The following is a 21771-nucleotide window of genomic DNA, read 5'->3' on the forward strand; positions in this document are numbered from 1 at the left end:
TGCTTTGTTCCGAACTCATCAGGCAGCCCTTTTCTGTCCATAGTTGACACGAACAGTTTCAAATTGAAATGAACGGCGCAGAACGCCCAGCATGGAATCGGCTTTTTAGTTACTGTTACCCAGAGGGCTATGGAACGAAAAATGGTAGGGGTAACATTAAGAGATAGAAAGCGTGCAGAGTGGGTCAGAGAAATAACTCAAGTTAATGACATTCTAGTGGAAATTAAGAAGAAGAAATGGACATGGGCAGGACATGTAGTGCGAAGAGAGGATAACCGATGGTCGCTGAGGGTAACAAACTGGATTCCAAGGGAAGGAAAGCGTAGCAGGGGGAGGCAGAAAGTTAGGTGGGCGGATGAGATTAAGAAGTTCGCAGGGGTCAAGTGGATGCAGCTAGCACAGAACCGGGTTAAGTGGAGAAATATGGGAGAGGCCTTCGCCCTGCAGTGGGTATAATCAGGCTGATGATGATGATGACTGGGGCTGACTAGAAACCCTAACAGCCAGAGCCTGCAGAGTTTGCTCGAATAAAATAGGCTCCACGGCTTTCTGTAATATATATTAACAACCTCATAATTTGTCGCGTGGCAAATGCTTACAAGTAAACAAAACTTTTGAGACACTTCGGACTGCCTATACGAACGCGGAAGATCGTTCACGTAGCGAAGCCCGATTCAAAAATGCCCGCTGCGCTGTCACGTAATGTAGTTAGTTAATTAGGGCATACGGTTAAAGGCACAAAAGTCAGTTCGAATACCTATCGAGCAATTAGCTATCAGATACATTCCAAACGCAAGACGAAGAAAGGTTGTGTTACAATTTCGGCACGAAAGAAGACAAAACTGGCGCTACAATGGGGATCCTTCGATGTTGTCTTAAGAGCGAATGGCGCGCCAGATGCGCTAACGGGGTGGTGTCAGGCGCGGCAGTAGAGTAACTGTTCACGTCTCGTTGCCGTACTCGTCGTCTCCGTGGCTCGACAACGCCTGGCGCCACAGTTGCTATGGCAGCTGTGACACGAGCTAGGGACTCGAACCCTCAGCCTCATGCACGATCATATGACACAGTCATGCACTGTTAGTCTTGAGCATGTATGCTTCTGCATCGTTCGAACTTGGTGGGCCTTGAAGGCCAAGAGTGGAAATCGCGTCACCGGGTTGTGTATGGAGTATGTAGTAGAGTTTGCGCTGTAAAACACTTGCGCGCGATCATTTCATTTTCCTTCTGAGGAAGTCAAGTGCCCGTCCCCTTTTCATGACTTTCCGCTGCAGAGACTTCTCCGCACGATTTAGTGCAACCAAGCATGGCGCCATGCCCGGAACTTGCGGACACGGTTCTGTAAATATTCACATAGACCACGCTTACACAGCAGACAACGTTTACTACTATCACACTTCCAGTGCTACCGTTAGAAGCACTACTTTGTTATCGGAGAGTTGTGGTTTTAGGTTTGGTTTTGTGGAGTTTGATGTCCCAGAGCGACTCAGTCTATGCGTAGGAAACTCCGTCTTTGTAGTTCTGCACATAACTATCCGAGAATCCCAGGTGGTCAAAATTTGCGGAGCCCTCCACAAAGGCGTCTCAAATAGACTGTTAGAAGCGTAACCTCATTCACTAAAGCTTTTATATCTATAAGGTACCTCTAAAGAGGAAGAGTAAGACAGGACTGATAGCTTAGAATCACTGGATAGCAAATAGCCCATTTTTACCAAAAACAACGCTTTGGCAGCCCAGAATATTGCGTAAATCTCGCGTATTTGTGACGCCATGACCTGGGGATCAGTATAACTGCCATGTGAGTCGTATTCATAAAATTTCTCAAGGAACGCTATTTGGACGTCCCTGCAAAAACAGTCGAAATACGAGGTCGCGGCCGTAGGCAAGCATGCGAAATCTCATGAATAAAACAACGCCAGGCAGATGGCAGAAAGAGAGACAGCCGACAGACGCAAACACGAGCTCTGAATATTCTCCGTGCGATTGGTGCAAGCAAAAAGGTCACAACCGCAATCAACGGCATTCACGTTCTGGTGCGTTTGCTGGGCGGCCAGTGAAATAGTTTTGTTTTCTCTTCGGCCATCTATCAACTTTGTGCAGGTTGCAGGCGTGACAGATTGCAAAATTTTAAATTCTTTTAGTGCTTACTCATGCGCTTATATATGTCGTCAAAGTGTGAAGCGCCATTACAAGCGCGGGATCTTCATTTCTTGCCAGTAGAAAGGCGAATATGCTTTGAAAGACACTGCAAAATATCTGGTCAACACCACGTGCATGCACCACATGTGGCTTAACTACATGTGGGTACGTATGTGGCTTAACAAAAGAATATTTTCCAGCGCGAGACATTACCACGAGGTGCCGGCATGAAGGGCAGGATATCCTCCGAGAAAACAAAATTGGCAGTAGTTAAGCCGCAGCTAAGAGTACATTTTATGTGCGAAAGCTGGACGTTCAATCGCAAAATCAGGCTTAATTAGGCCTATTCTGCTTCGCTAAGCGTAATGAAGCTTAATTCAGCTTAGGAAGGTGTAAATACGAAGAACATAGTACTGTAATGTTACCTAATAAAACTTAATTACGCTTAAAAAGGTATAACTATAGCCAATGTGCGTTCAGGCAACAATATACAACTGCAGCCTGACCTGACATACATTTAGTCTTGCTTAAGCCTATTCAGCAGAAATAAGCCAGGGCTCTTTAATATTAGCAATTGCGAAACTTCCCATATGGAACCCATGTATAAAAAAACGGCAGTTCTGGTTGGTCAACATTTCGGTGTTTGCGGATAGTGGCGGCACGCGCGTTCATTAAATTGTGACTAAGTTGAAAATTTTCGGATTGCAGATAAATGCACAACCTCCTGGCAAATAAAATCAGTTGAAGTGGTGCAGGAGCGAAATTGATTACGTCTATCAGCTGCAGAGATCAATAAGAAGGAAAATGAAAAGAAAAGAAGCGATTTTCAGGAGGCAATGCAGGCAATAGCAGATAATTTTTACTGACCGCTTCTAGACGGCGCCACAATATATTAACACCCGAGAAGTGCACACTAAATCTAGTCACTTTTTGAAGCGAAGTTTCCCAACTAGCATGTTCAAAAAGTTCTGTAACTAAGCTCGTTACGCTCAATTAGGCTTAGGAAGCCGTAATTAGACTAATGTGAGGTCAGAAACAGGCTTCATTGCTAAAGTTGTGCTGCACACAGGTTTTAGTGCCATTTAGGGCAAATTAGTCTTAACCAACCTTCATTTTGGTCATGGTCAATATATGGTAGTCACGGTCACCCCTATAGCAAGTCATAGTATAAAATATTTCCTCATACCTTGCCCACTGCTGTAGACGGCAAGACGCAGACAGTTGAACGGAACGTGTACGTTTCCTGTTTCCTCTCCTCTTATATACCACAGAAAGCAAATGACGAACGTGGAAATCATAAATCATAACGACCATGGACTGCTCCGAGGGCATCTCGTATGCTAAAGGCAGCAACGGAGGCCCGAGGGAAATCCGGAAGTGCGTTAGGATAAAGTGCTGCAAACAAGAGTCGTACGAAACACGTTGCTCATCGTCACTTCGTAGATACTGTAGATTGAATATCAATGCTCTATTTACTCCCTTATATCTCTCACACTGTTCCTTCGAACTCGGTCTTGGCCTCTGAGAGCGGTCAATAAATCAGTTTAAATCCAAACCCGTGGTAACCTCAGTGCAAGCTTGTTTCCGGCGATATGCTCAGCGGTTAGGCGAGGACCACTGGAGATTTCATTTCAGCTTCTCTGAAGATGGATTTTATTTAAGTCGTGATTCGATGAACGGACCGAGCTTTATGTAGTGGTCCAGATGCTTGGCGTGCTGTCGAGTCAGAAATCTGAGGTTACTTCGAAATCGATGGCCATGATATAGGAGAGATTCACACACGTAACAGCGCAAAAGCCAAAGTTAATACTTATTCTCTTTTTCTCTCTCTCTCCTAACAGCTGCTGGACAACCAACCCGAGGCAAGATCTGTTCTGGATCATACGAGGACCCATCACAGCCTCCATTGTGGTAAGCATGCGATTCGAACACCGTGAGCGTTGTCAAACTCGGACTGAATACGCAGCACTGTATCACTTCCTGAGCGACAAAGTCGGATGTTAATTAGATAGCGGCAACAGGATATATTCGTCGGGCCCATGAATGTAACATAAAGGCTGCACAACGACAGAAATAGCCCATGGACTTCGTGTGGAGCAAGTTGTGTGCCCGCCAGCGTCATGATTGTGGACCTTGTTATTGTAACGCCGCGTGGGTTCTACGCCACAGTAGGCTAGGAGATCTGCGCTCCAGAACCCGGCGATGAGCCACCACCAATGCGGCTTAGAGCCAGAGGGTAAAAAGACGAGTCTTTTTTTCGAAGGAGAATTTATACTCTCTAGCTGTTATGCAAGACAGCAATCGAGCAACCACCACCGCGCTGAGAGAGCGTTCCGCATACGTCTGGAGTAGAAATCCGCAAAGAGTACAGAAATAGCCAAACCATCTCTTATAACTCTGCTCTAACAGCACTTGTCGCTAAGTGGCGCATGATAGCTAACATAGTGAACAAAGGTGGCGGTCCCTGTTGCATATGCGACTTCCGACTCTCCACAGATAGAGGATACAGCCTAGGCGGAAAGTAACCGACCCCAACCTTCGACTGGCGAGTTCCAGCAATGAAGGGAAGGGGTAAGCCGCTGCGAAAGACAACGTGGGCGGGATTGTTCTACTCTCCACAAATATCCTGGACTCGCTTAACATCGCGTAATAATTATGCGCAGTCATTGCTACGGCATGAGGTATACCTGTGTTCTGACATCTTTCATCTTCGTAATTAAGGACTACTAATTCTGGAGTTCTGGGACCTCTTCCGATTGTTTCATGTAATTTATTTTCAAACAACCTACTTTTACTCATTTTCTTGGCAAACTAAGGTAGTATAACCATCGTCCGGGCGCTCCCAGAAACTGATGCAAAAATTTTTTACCTGAGATATTCCATTCGGCTGACATGCAATTGAAAAAGAAATTTCTCACATGATGGTTACGAGTCTGTAATTCAAATGTTTAAGCGTCACTTGTGTAATGAGATCGCAGCACCGTCCCCGATGCTTTGGTCGCTGTTTCTTAGCTTACTCTGGAACAGCTGGATAAGCCGGGCCTCCGTCGCCGGCGTTTACGAAATGTGCACAAAGCTTCGGTTCTCAGCCAATTTCGGCGAACGCGCAAAACCTGCCGCGGCACACGTCCCTACATAAATACATCGCGATGGTAGTGGAGCTCAGCATCTTGGCACGCTGCCATGTTCTGCGTTGCGGTTGGCGACGGCGCACAGTGGCTGCACGACACTCACAAAAGCTAATCTGCTGATTAAACAAACGTCCGGCGTAAACCGTGTTTTTCCTAGATCGAATTCTGTACAACTAAGCAACAAACCCACAGATATTCCTCGACCATCTCATGGAGCATCGTCCTTTCACGGCCGATGCAATGAACAAGATATCCTGCTGTCTTATGGCTCCAGAGTGATCTATGTCGATTCAAGCATCCGAGCCTGCAAAACAGTTGCAATTTACTGTCCTTGCCAGCCTCCACTTAATAAGGCGAGTAGGTTTCAATCCGCTTTTCTGCTGATAAGTTTGCCTACTAGGATGCGCTTTGCTCTGTGGCCGCCATTACCACGCTTCCTGCAACTCTCATTTGCCATACGCACCTACACCTTTAAAGAAACTGACGCGTCAACTCAGACGCAGCAGTCACAACCCTAAATATGTTTGTTTGTTTTTTTTTTTCATTCACGTCTGCCTGGTCGGATCCTGCAAGCACTTCATATTGAGTGGGTCCCTCGTGACCCACTCAGTTCTCTGTGCTGCTCAGGTTCTGCGACCCGGCTGGCGGCTCCATTCTCCTCATCGTCTCGACTCTCCAGTTTTGGTGGTGGAATCTGCCCTTCTTTTAACTAAAAAAGAGCACCTCCGGCGCCGCACGCGTGCTAGCGTTTCTCTGTGTGCGGTAACCCTCCACCACGGTCTTACCTGTGAAAAGGAAGTCGCGCTCCGGAGGACTCCGGTTGCGGCTTCCCTCACTCCTGCGCGCACTATAAAGTGGCCTCAATTTCGAATTTTATATCCTCGTCCTGGTGGTCTGTCTGCGACTCCAGGAATACTAAAGACGATATCCACCATCTGCTTTTGATATCTACGTCGCTGAGACCTTCGAGAACCCGGCACATGGTAGTAGGGTCGTTTGCCGCGCAGTCCGTCGTCATACTGCTAGCACGAGGGGCCCATGTCACCACTAACTTCCCGATTCCATTTAGTCAGAAAACATTTCAACGCGACAGCGTTAACGCCGGGCCCGTTCTCCAGAAAATCCAGCGTCGGTATTGTAGGCATCTTCACTGTTGGCGTTGTTGGTGTGGGCGTGGTCAGCGTCGGCAAGCAACAAATCACGGGAATGCCTCTGACAGGTAGTATAGTTCGCAGTTTACAACCGTACACTGACTAGCTGTCAAGTTTTAATCTACACAACAGCTCAGAGTGTGTTCAGCGTAACAGCTGATACCGTGAAAGGCCGGCCCAAAGAGGCACTCTCGATAGTCGTCATTCAGTCCAGGTACATAACGGCAATGTAACCACGGGTATTCGCCTGTAGCAGCATGTCTTCTCCGCGACCGCAACCATGTGTGGAACACTGAATAACCGGAGCGAACCTTCTCGCAGCCCATTAAAGCGACCGTGTTCCTCCTCCCCTCCCGTCCGATGTACCTTCACCTGCTCCTGTACGTTCGCCGTTAACGGCTCCTTACGCCAATTACGCGGCCTTGATGAAAATGTGTGGGAGTGAGTACAAAGGCGCGTCTAGCCAGGCCTTACCGACGAGATCCGCTGCTATCGAACCGCAAGGCCTGCCGGCGCTGGCCAGGCATCACTTATTCAGCAGGCTGACGGCTGCATTACGGTCCCACGCCGTTCCCTCGAGGGTACAATAATATCTCGCAACGTTCGAGCCTCCCTCGACAGATGGCTGAAGCTCACGCCACGTGTCGGGCTGCGCCGGTTTTTGTCACCCCGGACGCAATTACGTGTACTTTGTGGAGGCGCCACCGCAGAAGACATCCTCAAAAGCAATGACAAGATTTTTTAGTCGGCGTTCTGATAATTCATAGATCTACGTTTACATTATTTAGCACGGCTAGTTCTTGAGACAAGACATTTGGCGCAGGAAAATGGCCATCCTATATGCCTGTCCTTCGTTTCATGTCAACTGGCACGAAAACAACATTTACGCACAAGACATTTTCGATTGCTTTTCTTCATTCGACATTTATAGAAGGTAGTAAGATTAATTATTAAACCTTATTAAATGAAAATCAACTGACCACCACATGTTACCGGCGAGTTCTGACACAAAATAAACACATTTCGTGCAGCAAAACCAAATGAATAATTCTCACCTTTTACTGGGTAAACATTTACCGTATTTCAGTTACTTGTCGAAAGAAACATTTTTTAATATTGCGACAACCTCCAAAATACCAATAAAAGCGTTTTGTGTGCCCAGATCATAAAATTTTAGAAAACAAACTAGAGGGAGAGAGAGAGAAAAAAACAAAAGAACGGAAAGGTTAGGGAGGTTACGTAAGCGATGCCCTGTAGGGTATATCCTACACGTGTGGAGGGGCATATAAAAGTAAAGAAAGAACGGCAACAAAATAAGATTTTTCCGTGTCAATAGACCACTACTATAAAGGAAGAGAGGGTGCACACAAGTTTATAGTCAGAAACTTAACCCCGAGTCCTTTAAAAACTTCAGGGGCGCTACAGAATCTGCTTCTGTAAGATGACAATAGTGAAAACGGCGGAGTGTAGCAGCCAGGAAGGACCGCTATCGCTCAAACGGAGTGAGTCACAAAATGTGTGCCTGATCGTTTCATCACAGTCGCAAGCTTACACGTTGGAGAGTCTGCCATTGCGATGAGATGGGAACAGGCGTTGGTAGACGCCACTCCAAGCCACAGGCGGTACCCCGCTATTAAAACTGACTAAACCTTTGAAACTGATTAAGGAAGCACTGAACGCAGTGTACGGGATGCATAAATACCGTCTAATATTTTGAAGCATTTCCTTGCACGCTAAATATTACTACGATATAAAGAAGTGTTCTTTAAAATATCCAAACATTTTTTTAAAGATGTTTTCCCATAAATCTAACGAAATCAGCGGCCTGGGTAAGAAAGTATCTCTTCAGAAGGTCCGTATCTGCAAGGACTGCAATCTTTTGCGTAATATTTTGGTGCGCTTGAGTACCCACGCAGTGTGCAATTGCTGGAGAGATTAATAAAACTTAAACATGTATTTTAAATCGCCTTTCTAAAGTTCTTGTGGTTTGTGATTTCTAGGGGGTTATACATTATTCTTGTTCCATCCACAAACAATATCTCGGCGAATTATTGGAAGTCTGAGCGAATGACTGCATCATTTTGTAACAACATTAAAACGCAAAGCAACCAAGTAAAACTAAACTCAAATTTGCAAAAAAAAAAAAGCAAAAGATTATAAGACGAATGCAAATGGTTTTAAACTCGATCGAGAAACTTGTAATTTCAAAAGCTAGGAACAAAGATAACCAATTTTGCCTACAGTATAGATAATCAGGCAATCCAATGGCCTTGTAACATAAGTACTTCCGCCTTATAATCACCCCTGACATTTGCTAGAACACACACACACACACACACACACGCAGGTACGTACGCACGCACAAAGTTGCTCAGATTGAAAAGATGCAGCGACTGCTCCCAGGCTCACATTTCACAAACACCGACATTATACCTCACCTTCCGATCTCTGTTCATTAGCAGGTATTCCGATTTTAGAGTCGCGAACAAATCTGTGAAGATTAATGTATTCTACTTAATCATACATATTGAAGTTAACGTCAACAGATCGCGATTTTTCGAAGTTCGTTCTGACGGCAGATCAGATCACGGCATCGTCGTTCCGTCTTTATTCCATGTCCTTCCTATCGCATTGATTGATTTAAGCATAGTATTTTTTCAAAAACGATTAATGAGTGTAATTCCCTACCTAACACTGCCATAAAGTGCACGTCTATCGAAGAATTTATTGGAAGCGTCACAGATGGTCTCGTTTGTGTTTGTGTTTTTTTTTTTTTACAGCTAACGAGTTTAATTTCCAAGTACAACCAGTGTTGCATGCCTGTTATATAATCTCTTGATACATGGTGCATTGACTGCAAATATTTTGGTATCTCCGACCATTGTTATTAGCATGCATTACTATATCTTTCGAGATACCTGCACACCTGTTACCTTGTTCATATACGTTTCATATTCTTTCCACTCCTGAAATATCACCCCAGGGTTCAATCAGAAATTCTTTTCCATTAAAAGAAGTACTACTTAACTGAGCGAAAATATTGTGGAATTGTTAAAATAATACAAAATAACATTTCCCGTCCATGCCGTTTGAGATATTGCTCTATAGCCCCACACAGGTCCGTAAGTGAAGTGAAGCATAATATTAGAAGTGCGTGAACAATGACTCACAACCATTGTTGTGCATGCTGGTTTTCACATTTCGCAGCACGGTTCGTGCCAGCAGTCGAGTTCCGTACGCATGGTGCGAATTTTACACGGAACAGATCGACACGGTGCGGCGGAAGAACACTCTCAGTGACGCAGCACTAATCATTCATATACACTTAAAGCGTTCATCGAATCACAGATGTAGAAATACACAAGTGCAGCAGCGGTAGTCTGCTCAGTTGACGCAAATTGTATGATTACCGCTCCTTTTTGGGTAAATATCAAAGCACCCATCCAGTGACCGGTCTCAGATGAGGCTCGCTCAGGCCGTCAACTCTCATGGGCGAAAATATATATATACGCTCAATGATGTCCGCAGCAAACGCTGATGAACGAAGCCCAGGTGAGGTGACAATTTTAACAGCCGGCCTCGGAGAGCTGCTGCGCCTGTTCATCGCGAGGGAGCGACAGTCGATCGACATGCTCGCAGAGTAGATTGAGCGCGGTCTGGCTGCGGCGGAGCGCAATTAGATTACACGGCGGCAGAGATTAAATTAAGCTCACACGTCGAGACAAGTTGGCACTCGCTGGCAGCCTGAGATGAGGGCTCGCTACCGCCGTAAAGGACTAATTAAATGTGCTGTGGGGGATTTTATTTGCCCGCGTCTCATTCGCCCGTCGCGTTCCTTTCCCGCCAATTCCTAATTGCTTAACCGCTCTCTGTTCCTAGTATCTGTCGCCTTTCCTTCGCTTAGCACTGCTGGGGTCACCCCCTCGGCTTAGCCGAAAAGATTTGAAATGCGTGCACTTACCTCCTCCTGTCAAAACAAATATTGGAAGTCCCCACCTTCCCACATCGTCGGTGTGCTCGGTTGCGGGCCGCAAGTGAGAGCCACATTTTTAATTAAGGCGTTTAATTTCAATTTCCTCCTCTCGAAAGAGAACTGCGGCGTTTAATTTCAATTTCTTTTTCTCGAAAGAAAACTGCTGCCTTTTTTTTTCTTTTTTTTTTTTACCCACTACCTCCGAGGACAAGTACACTCTGCTCACGCAGGCTTTAGCGAGGTCGCGGGCCTTATACAAAAAGCGCAAATTAATATCGACGAAAAAAGGAGGTCTTTCCTTTAATTTCAATCGACCACCATGCGTCTTTTTCCGCGTAAAGAGAGCAGGAAACTGGGTGAACGATTTCTTCTAGCGAAATGTTGGCGATGATTTGGGGAAAATTATATGGCCACTCGTACACGCTGGGACCGCTGGCGTGACCTTTTTAAGTGCGCCCCAACATCAACGGGATGGCGTTAGATCACACGTTCGCCGAAAACCCCCAACACCATGACAGCGAAATTCCCTGATTGGTCAACACAGGTATGACGTAACAAGCATTGACATCATTCAATCACTATTGCGAAGGGCCTTCTAACAAAGTAAACACTCGGAGAAAAAAGGCTTTTAGCCTTAGAAACAAACGGCTCATGTTCTGTGCGATATCAGAATACTCCGGGTGGTAGGAATTTCTGCAGACCTCCACTACGGCCTCCCGCATAACCTGAGTCACTTTGGGACGCTGAACCCCATAAACCGAACACAACCAAAGATTATATTCCCCCATAAACCAATCACAACCAAACATTACATTCCAGCAACACTTAAATGAGATGAGCGGGAGGTGGTAAAGGATGGCTGTTCCATGGCCCTACGGGGCTGGGACTGCGCTAACCGGACACCAAATTTTTATCTGTTGTAGGCCGTCATTGCACCCGCCACCGCTTAGGTGGTGGACGACGGCTGTTGCGGCGGGCGTCTTTTTCTTTCCTCTATACTTTCTCTCTTCTGTCCGCACGAGGCTGCGGAGGAGGCTGCGGAGGTGGCTCAGCTCCGGGTTCGAACCCGACCTCGGCGGCTGCATTTCGATGGAGGCAAAATGAAGAGGCGTCCGTGTGCTGTGCGATTTCAGCGCACGTTAAAGATCCCCAGGTGGTCGAAATTACTCCGTAGCCCTCCACTACGGCTCCTCTTTCTCTCTTTCCACTTTCACTCCCACCTTCCTCCCTTCCCTTACGGCGCGGTTGCGACGTCCACAGAAAACAAGTGAGACAGTTACCGCGCCTTTTCCTTCCTATAAAGCAATCAATCTATCAGGTGGCTCAGCTACAGAGCCAGTAGCAGGCCTGTAGCATTTTCTTTTTCTTCTTCCTACAGCCACAACGACTAAAACTGAGATTACACGCACTAATCACCACTGCAAGTATCGCTGCTCGGATAAATGCTACTTAGTTCTGCTACTTCTGACTACTAATTACCGCCACTGATTAAAGGCCCCATGAAAATCTATTTACAAAAATTATAAAACACGCTCGAGAAATAGGTATCCCACTAATCGTCTCTGCGATCAAAAATAATACGCCTTCTTTCCCCCTCAACTGACGCCGGCGCCCAAGAAAAAAAGAAGAGAACAAGCGACGGCGCCTCAGTGCACGCCCCGTCCCGCCCGCGTAAATTGGAAGCGTCCAGTGAGCGTGCGCTCCCAGCAACGTCGCTGACGTCAGTGAGGATTTTTGCGCGCGGAGATGTGCCGCCCCAATCGATTGCGAGCTGTCGCCAGGACCACTTTTTAAAAACTATTTGCAAATTATCGGCCCCATGCAAGGTTTCCAAATTTGGCTCGAATACTCGCAAAGACTACCTCTATGAATTTCTTGCATTATAATTTTATCGCAAGTAGCATTTCAGGAGCACTTTAAGTTCATTACATGGCAATGCTACTGCATATCAAACGGTAACGATACGACATCACCCCCTAATTCTTCGACCAAGTGCAGGCTCCTCATTCTTCTTCAGACGCTAGCAGCCCTCGCCGATGGTTGTGCACTTTGGACGAATGAGCAGTTAAAAGGACCCCGAAAATGCATTTATGTTCCTGTCCTAATGCCACAGACCTATAGAGGTGGTCTCTGTGAATAGTTGCCAAATTTAAAAGCTGCACGTGGAGCTTTACATTCTTTTATTGTTTCTTTCAACTGATTAGACTAGCACCTCATTGCCTTCTCTTCCCCGTTGACCTAGCTGGGCCATCTGGGGTGCGCGCGCCCAAGTGACGGGCGAGACGGGGCGCGGTGGGGCGCAGTCATAACCCGTGTTCTTCATTTTTCCTTGCGCGTCAGCGTTTTGTTGAGTTCAGGGATGCAAGGAGGAAAATTATTTTGACTGCCGACATCTTCAGTGTTAGTGAAATTAGCGTGAAAAGTTTCTGCGTTGTGTAGACGAGTGATGGAGTACAGATTTTTGGTGCGTTTTTCGTAACTTATAGTAAATCATTTTTATGGTCTCTTTGTGAGACGATATGTCCTTGACGATATTGGTTCTTATCACACGCACTTTCTTTTACGCAGGTGAACTTCGTCCTGTTCCTAAACATCACACGGGTGTTGTTCGCCAAACTTTTTGCGTCGCAAACGCCGCAAGCAAGAAAATACCGTTACAGGTAAGGGCGCTAGGCTGCTTGCAGCTGGGACATCAGAGCAGTTGTCCGATCAGTCACTATATGTTTTTTCCACTGTCCAGTTCTCTGGCCAGTCAATGTATATCCAAGTCGCTAGCCAAACAAGTGCGCTGTATGTCGCTTTAGTAATATTATTTTGGAACTGCGGCCCATTGATCATAGAAGACAGTTGGGCTAGGTGGTCTGTATTCGTTAATGACTGCAACATTGCAACTATGGCGTGGATAAACACAAAGGACTGCGACAAAACGTAGCATGCCGTCCCGTCGGTACCTTTTGTCGCTGTCCTTTGTGTTTATCCACGCTACACTGTAAAAAATGTGGGTGAAACTACAGGTATTTTAAAGAAAATTTCTTTACCAGTACAGAGGAAATCTGTTCTTCTCCACTGACCGAAATACGTTCACGAAAAAGACGGTAATTTTCTGTTTTCCAGCCGAAACCTTGAATCGAAGGCAAACAATTCGATATATTTTTGCCCACTGTTCTATTTTCTACCGCGAACTGATTTTTACTTGAATAGTAGGTAAATTATGAGTAGAAAGTGAAATGGTAGGACAACACCGAAGATGCTGTCCGATGATTGGCTGCGTAACAATTTCGATTCGATAGAAGATAACTAGTGGTGACGCATTGAGGTCGGTTGTCGGTTGGTTCCCTGCTAGAGCAGTATCTGTTACGCATTTTTCCACCACTTACCTCTTTTCGGTGGCCAGACAATGGCTGTTGCGAGGCCAGCCCTATTGGTGCCATTCAGTATTGCCAGCGCCGAGAGATATTCGTGAGTTGTAGTTGGCCAGGTGTTCGGCTTAAAATAGTGTGGATTGAAAAAATTGGCGCTTAACGCAACTTTGTTGTTGTTACAGGCAGAAAACGCGAAATGAAAGACGAGTAAAAAAGAGATATATTTGCGTCATTATTTTCACAGCCACAGAAAGAAAAAACAGAAATAAAAAACAAAAACAGCGTATGACAGAAACTTTTTGTCAATTTACAAGTCTTCTATCACTTGTAAACAGAAAAAACTGTAAATCACAAAAATGTTTTAAAAAATGGAAAACATAGCAGAACAGAAAATTTCTGGCAGTACAGTTGCCAGAAAGTTTTTGTATTTTTCAACAAAAAGTTTTTACAGTGTAGTTTCAATGTCGCAGTCATTAGTGGCCCATTGAAAGACAAGGACACGAGAGACGCACGAGCGCTATGAGTGTCCCGTTTGACTCGCGTCCTAGTCTTGGGTGGCGCAACGGTTGGAATCGTGTGGCCCCATATTAGTCCCATGTTCAAGCTCAGCTCAGACCTTCCGCGTGCGCGTACCCCGTGCTAGGGGCTTCACTTCTGCGATGATAGCCACGAGAGGAGGCATTCACCTGTATGGACCTATAGTCGAAAAACGCCGTCGCTTTCGGCTATCGGCCAGTGACAGTGGCTTGGCCAATACAAGCTCCTGAATGGAAACCGCTGTGATGGATGTGAACGCTGAGTTGCACAGCCATAAACAAAATGCAGCTTTCCCTCGTGTAATTAGCCTTTCTCCGATGTTGTAAAGCGCAGAGGCTTAATCGACGATACCAGTATTGCACGGTGCTGACACGCCTTTGCTTTGCTCGCTGTGTCGGCATGCAGGAAGTGGTTCAAGTCCACGCTGGTGCTGGTCCCGCTGTTCGGGGCCCACTACGCCTTCCTGCTGGGCATGTCGCTGGCCGCCGCCGGCGACATGCTGGAACTCGTGTGGCTCTACATTGACCAACTGTTCTCCTCTTTCCAGGCAAGTGAAACGACTTGGCGACAATCTGCGCACCTAAATTTCCTCCTTTGGTTTTCTCATAGCTTTTTGTAACATAATAAACAAATCAATAATGCACCTTAATAACACTGACTTTTCTGGTAGCTTAAGGTGATAGCAGCGTCACAAGAACACCGACATGTATTCTGATCTCTAACCTGGTACGAAAAATTACTGACCTATGCTGCGTGGTTTCGCTTATTACAGTTAGGGATTATACAAGTGGATTATCAAACCAAACAAAATTTTTTATTAAGAAACGCCAAAATATGAAAGCCTCCAACCCAACAGACCGGAGAATTGGCAGAGCTATCAAAGGTAATCAATAGGAGTAAAATGCCCAAAATGGAGGAAATCGAGCATGCTCTAAAGTACGATGGTAGCCTTAATGCGGTAAAGAGGAAATTAAGCCTAGGCAAAAATCAGCTGTATGGGCTACCGGACAAGGTAGGCATTGTCATTACGTTATATGGACAAGATAATCAAACTAGCCGAGGAGTTCTATAGTAACCTATACAATAGCCAAAGTAGTCAAGACGATAAGGAGATTGGCAGTAGTGAAGAGCACTCAGACATTCTGCCTGTAACAAAATAAGAGGTTAAGAAAACTTTAGAAGCTATAAAAAGGGATAAAGCAGCTGGGGAGGATCTGGTAACAACAGATTTGTTAAAGGGCGGTGGGGAAATCTTGCTAAAAAAACTGGCCACCCTGCATACGCAAGGGGACGCTAAGAACTTGGAAATTTTCAAAACAACCATCTGACTGTCATTTATATACAAGGTATTTACTATGGTAATAGCTAATAGAATCATAGTCGTACATAAATCATATTATAGAAAAATGCTCGCAATGTAACCAGTCCTATATGCATAGCGTTCTTTCATTACGAGAAACCATTTGATTCAGTCGAAACTTCAGCAACCATGCAGGAATTGTAAAATCTAGTTGTAAACTAGCCATATATGAAATTACGGGAAAATATCTATAGTGGCTGAACTATCGTTTCGATAATAAAAGTAATAAAATTCTCTTAAAGAAAGCTGTTAGGCAAGGAGACACGATCTACCCAAGTACTATTCACATCTTGCTTAGAGGAAGTATTCAGATATTTTTAATGGGAGCAGTTAGGGGTAAGAGTTGATGAATACCTCAGTATTCTGCAATTCGCTCATGATATTGTCTTGCTAAGATATTGTCTTGCTAAGTAACTCAGGGGACGAATTGCAAAAAAAAAAAAAAAAAAAAAAAAAGAAAAATTAGTTGGTTACGTACACAGGAAAAGCAGAAAGTTAGGCCTGAAAATTAATATGCAGAAGACTGAGGTAATAGGTAATGTTCAACAGCCTTGGAAAGGAACAGAACTTTACAATAGCTAGGGAAGCACAGAAAGTAGTAGACATATATGCCTACTTAGGACAGGTAATAACCGCAGATCCCGACCACGAAAGGGAAATAACTAGGAAAATAAGACTGGGACGGAGTGCATTTGGCAAGCACTCGTAGAGTATGATTAGTAGCTTATCGGTGTCGCTTAAGAGGAGAGTGTAAACAGTGGCATCATCATCTATGGGGCTGAAACGTGGAAATTAACGAAAAGATTACTACTTAAGTTGAGGACAACGCAGACAGACATGAAACAGAAAATGGTAGGTGTAAAGTTGAGAGGTAGGGAGCTTGCAGAGTGGTTCAGAGAAATAACTCAAGTTACCGAAAATCTAGTGGATATCAAAAAGTATAAATGGGCATGTGCAGGGCTTGTAGTACGAAGCAAGGACAACTGATGTTAGCCAAGGGCAACAAATTATATTCCAAGGAAAGGAAAGCATAAAGCACAAATCCGCTTTATTTTTATTTTCCAACCTACAAGTTGGGGGTCCCCCAGAAAAAAAGCTGTCACAGATAGCTTGACTGGGCCCTGGGGGCCTAAAGGCAGCATCTCGCAGTGGATTTCACAGCACTATCAAAAATTGATATGAACATAAGAGCAAAATCAGCGCTTACACTTCCTAAAGAATTATGCACAGAGCAGATATCAGAATTGAATATGAACATCGCAGTAGTATTCAGTGCCTCATCATAAAACAGCATGGGGCGGCAGAAAGTTGGGTGGGCGGATGAGGTTAAGAAGTTTGCAAGGGTCAAGTTGATGCATCTAGCTCGGGATCGGGTTGACTGGAGGAGTACGGGAGATTGCGTTCGCCTTGCGGTGGGTATAGTCCGGCTGATAATGATCATGATGATGAGGATGATTCTGATTGTGAAAATTCATGTACAGATCCAGTCAGTCTCTAAATTTGAAAATTTTCTCACGCGTCTCGTACCGAAGATATCATGGTCACTTGCGTTCATACGCCAGCGCACCAGCGACATGTGCTAACATATATATAATATCTCCTAATATTTTCTACATTGTTCGTGGCAAAAGCTTTCATCGCCGAGGCATTCTCCGTATTATTATGGCCAGGACTGTATGCGAAAGGCGATCCGCAAAGGGACACCCTGGGACTGGAGCAGTTAAGGCTGTCGCGTTATACCCTTAAAGCCGGAACTTAAGTGTCGCCCACGTTTCCTTTTCTTTTCTTTTTTTTTTTTCAGAGACAACGCACGAGCGCTAGCTGAAACTGATTACTAACCTCAAGGGCTGCTAGCCTGTAGATAAAAGCATGCCAAAACAAAACAAGCCTGCAACACGGCAACATGTAGCGTACTTCTTCCCCATCTGAAAACTTGTTTCCGTCTGGCGATGCTGAGTATCCGCGCTTGGGATGGAATAGATGGGAGGCGCAGTGTGGTCTAGACGCATCAGGTTGCACGTGCTCAAAGCGGACATAGCCTCGCTAGGCTTCTTTCGCCCCATTCAGGCTTCGGTTGCTCTCTCGAGTCTAGCCGCTCGAAAGAAGGGCAGCGCGTGACTAGCTAGGGTAACGAAGTTGATCAGACAATAGAAGCAGCGGCCTGCATTGAGCGGCAGGCACCCTTAGCCTGCTTCCCGGAAAGAAGCGACGCCGCCGGCGCTTCCTTCCGTTTCATTTATGCTCACGCTTACACAAGTTCTCTTGTTGCCAGTGTGTTCGCCGGCCGTGTGCCAACTCCTCCGCAAACTTGCCTCTCCACCGGCGCGGACCAGCGAGCGCGCATTTCCATTTTTGTGCCACGTAGAGGAGCTCGGGAAAAGGCTATTTCCTTAATTGGTTCGGCGTTCGACCCTCGGGCCCCGTTTACGCCTCGGGTTCACGCAGAGAAAACGAACGAAGGTCGGAAGAGCGCCCTCCTCGGCTTACATCCCACCGCGCGAGAGTGCGCTTGACTTCGTTCCGACCGAGGAACATGCCGCCTTACGCGATGCTTCTTGGCGCACGTTCTAGCCTTGCGGTGAGCTTTGCGTCTCCGGTGGCGGCCTCCCACGGAGCTGTGCACACTTTCGAGGTCATGCAGAGGTTGCATCAGCTTCTAAACATAACAGCACACGTACTCCGACAAAACTGCGGTGAAGCAACCAGTTCACTTGGTGCGATTTAGAGAGCGCCTCACGTTTCCGGCTTGTGTGAACCGACCTGAACGTTAGTGTTCTTTTTCCTTCTCAGTGCTTTGAACGCATAACGGCAAACGGGTACCGCCTATTAGCATGTTCTGCACGGCACGTAAGAACACGAAACGTTTTCGCGTAGCATAATCGTTCTATCCTGCCGATCGATGGAATCACATTGCACCCTCAATAGCAATCGGATAGTTCTATCAAAAAGCGACATTCGCGTGAGTTTGATGTGCCATTTCCTACGCCCGCTGTTTTGCTTGGTCGCATCGCTGCGCCACGGATCTTGCCCTGCGAAGCCAACTTGATGAGCTGCTGTCGATTTACAAGCCCCTTTTTCTCTTCCTCAATGCTCTCGAGACACCGTTCAGTGAGGCTGTTTATAAGGCAATGCAATGAACTGGCACCACCTGTAGTTTACAAATGCTGTCGCCTTTTCTAAGTGCAGTTTTTACCGGTATGGTGTGAAGAAGCAGCAGCACCACTACAAAACGGCTCAGAACACACCTAAAAAAAGTCGCTGCGACTAGACAGCTCAGCGGCCAAAAAAAAAAAAAATAAAAAAAAGAACAGAGAAAGCTCTAAAAAGGAAAACATAAAGCAGGGAAGCTGATGGGTGTTTCTGTTGGCTACCCAGCACTGAAGGTATGTAAAAAGAAAAGAAAGGAAGGGAGAGAGCCACAGTCACGATTTGCCGCTCAAGCCATGCATTCTCTCCCAGCTAGCATAATAATTCATTGTAGCCCGCGAGGGCAGTCGGCTGGTGCTGCCTCGATCCAAGCATCAAATTCACTGCTAGAGGGCGAGGATCGACACGATCCACAGCATATTGCAGCCCGTATATACGTATTTCGGTCGCAAAATCAGGGCACCAACTCAGGAGATATACGATTGCCTCTTCACAGCAGCATGTTTCCCAAGCAGGGCTGACCGGCTATCCCAATGCAGAATGAGTATTGCTCTGTAAAAGCAACACCGGGCCCTTGACGACACAGGAATGTTTCTTTGCATCGCGATATGTTATGGGGAAGACGACGGCGGAGGCTATAGGCTCTAGTGCCCTGAGGCGTCGGTTGCAAAAACAAAGAATCACGGTAAAGCAGTATCATGCCGTCGAAGGACCGTATAGAAAAAATACGATGACACCTCGGATGTTTTGTTGCGGGGCCATTTTGGGTACTTTTTACGCCTGTGCTGTTTCGACATATGCTGTTTCCTCACTGTGATGTCATCCTTACTGGTTTCAGATGATTTCTGACGCGATGCACAGCTTAAGACGAAATACAAGACCTCATGCAGACCAGCCGTAGAAGGAACCTATGAAAGAAATATATATATATATATATATATATATATATATATATATATATATATATATATATATATATATATATATATATATATATATATATATATATATATTTATCGTTGTTTAGAACTTATTTGTTTCTAACTTGTAAGCACTATACGACAAGATTTTGCCTGCCTTGGGTATCCAAGGCCTGATGCCGTATGTCTAAGAGCAAATTGTGGCCCATCAGCTACTCAGGTCCTTTCTTGGATCAGATTTGACGATTCCATTGCTCTAGCCCTGTTGTACACGTGCGATGCACAGAAAGGATAGTATAGGAAAGAAAGAAACCAAAGAAAACCCCGCAGAGTTCGCCTTGGCGGTGGTGGTAATAAAAACGTCTATTTCTTCTGAAAAAAGGGAGTTACATGGAGGTTACTCTGAAGTCAGTCTTATAGCGCTTCCCCTCAAAAACACTAGGTGGAGTCCCTAGTAGGGGACCTCAGTGGCTTCCGCAGCCGCCATTTTTCGTTTGACCATCGCCTTTCTGGCTGGGAGCCAGGGAGTTTCCGCATGCCACCTTCAACAGTAGCCAATTGAAACACTTTGCTGCGGTTTTTTGAATGCGCGTCGTTCATTTTTGTAGGCATTCTCACTTCTTGCCTCGCTTGATTTGCATTTCTTTGGAGGGCTAAATGACCTACTCCGAGGAGTGCTGAAACCGCGCTTCCGAAGAGCCTTGATCGCCTGGCAAAGTTGGTGCGGTTGAATGGCGAAGAAAATTATTCTGTCTGCGCATAGTGGCAAAAGAACATACGCTGGGCTTTGCAATTGACCTTCCTTCACCACCGTACATTCGTTCGTCTTTCTCTGCGCAGGGGTTTGTGGTGGCGCTGCTGTACTGCTTCTTGAACGGCGAGGTGAGTACCACGCCATTTTGGACCAAATAAAGCTGAAAATGGGCTGCGAGTATCTTGACCTGCATTTCAAACAATGTGGGAGCCCATCCTTAAGTCTGGCGTACGGCGTCACATAAAAAGCAGCAGACGAATGAGAAAGGTGTAGCATGGTAGCTTGAAGTTAGGCAGAAGTGACAAGATTGTGGATGGAAGCTTTGGTGACTTTTAATCTATTCTGTGTTCGGAATTGTTCATTGCATATATTTCTTTCAAAAGCATTGAAGGATGCGTCTTTCTAGTCTTCGCAGACTAAGACAGCAAAGCGCACGTTAGTGTGCAATAAAAGACGATTAGGTGAGGTTAACTAATCAATTTATATATATATATATATATATATATATATATATATATATATATATTTATTTATTTATTTATTTTGGGCACAACTTTATATTGAAAAACAAAGGCCTCCCACGCCGAAAGTGGTTCTAGAATATAATATTTCCGAATCGCCATTGTAGATCGAAATGTCGGGCGTGAAGTATACGTTTTTGATAAAGCGCTTAGTTCGCTTTGCCGCCATGCGCATTGTCAAATGGTATTCCTGCGCTGGTGTCATCAAGGGAATCGCATAAAAGTATTCCGAGTTGTAAAGGGCATATAATGCATCTATGTTTTGCTCAAGAGGCACCATTTTATCAATACATCGCGTCTTAAAACCAGTTTTAAGTTCCGAAAAGCGTTTTCCTATCTTTCTATACTGCGCACTACAATGCATAATCTAAAATTAAAAAAATAAAGAAACAGGACTCGCCGTCAGTGTCGGCAGCGTTCAACTTCTCCATTCAATCATACGCACTGACATCAAAGATAAGAGAAGAGATTAGAAAATCTCAGTTATTAATCGTCTTTCTGCTGTATTCTGCCGCGTAAACAATGTCCGCCGCACCGTACAGTCAACTTGCATATTATAGACTGCACTCAATTATCTTGCACCGTTTTGTTCTGAAAAGAGAGAGAGAGAGAAATCAATCTGTATTGAATAATTTGAAACAATCGGTACATGCGCAAAATAAGCCAGTGTAAAGGTAACAGTTGCGTGTCATGGCATGTGGCTAAATGCGGACACCTTGAGAATGTGGCCGTAACCGAATAGTTTTGCTTTCTAAACATATTGCAGGGTCACCTGCGCA

General features: G+C 45.4%; 1 protein-coding gene across 8 annotated transcripts in view; it reads left to right on the top strand.

Annotated features, from left to right (window-relative positions):
- The window catches only part of LOC146198282 (parathyroid hormone/parathyroid hormone-related peptide receptor-like), a 350560-nt gene that overhangs the window by 308898 nt on the left and 19891 nt on the right, over positions 1-21771 (top strand). For all 8 annotated transcript variants that reach the window (XM_084593693.1, XM_084593694.1, XM_084593695.1 and 5 more), the window contains 4 exons: positions 3978-4047; positions 12960-13051; positions 14696-14837; positions 20558-20599. In XM_084593693.1, the coding sequence (XP_084449819.1) occupies positions 3978-4047; positions 12960-13051; positions 14696-14837; positions 20558-20599 (346 nt within the window). The remainder of the gene's footprint in view (positions 1-3977; positions 4048-12959; positions 13052-14695; positions 14838-20557; positions 20600-21771) is intronic.

The sequence above is a fragment of the Amblyomma maculatum genome, chromosome 2 (assembly GCF_055883805.1).
Source record: "Amblyomma maculatum isolate TAMU_Amacu chromosome 2, ASM5588380v1, whole genome shotgun sequence".
Lineage (NCBI taxonomy): Eukaryota > Metazoa > Arthropoda > Arachnida > Ixodida > Ixodidae > Amblyomma > Amblyomma maculatum.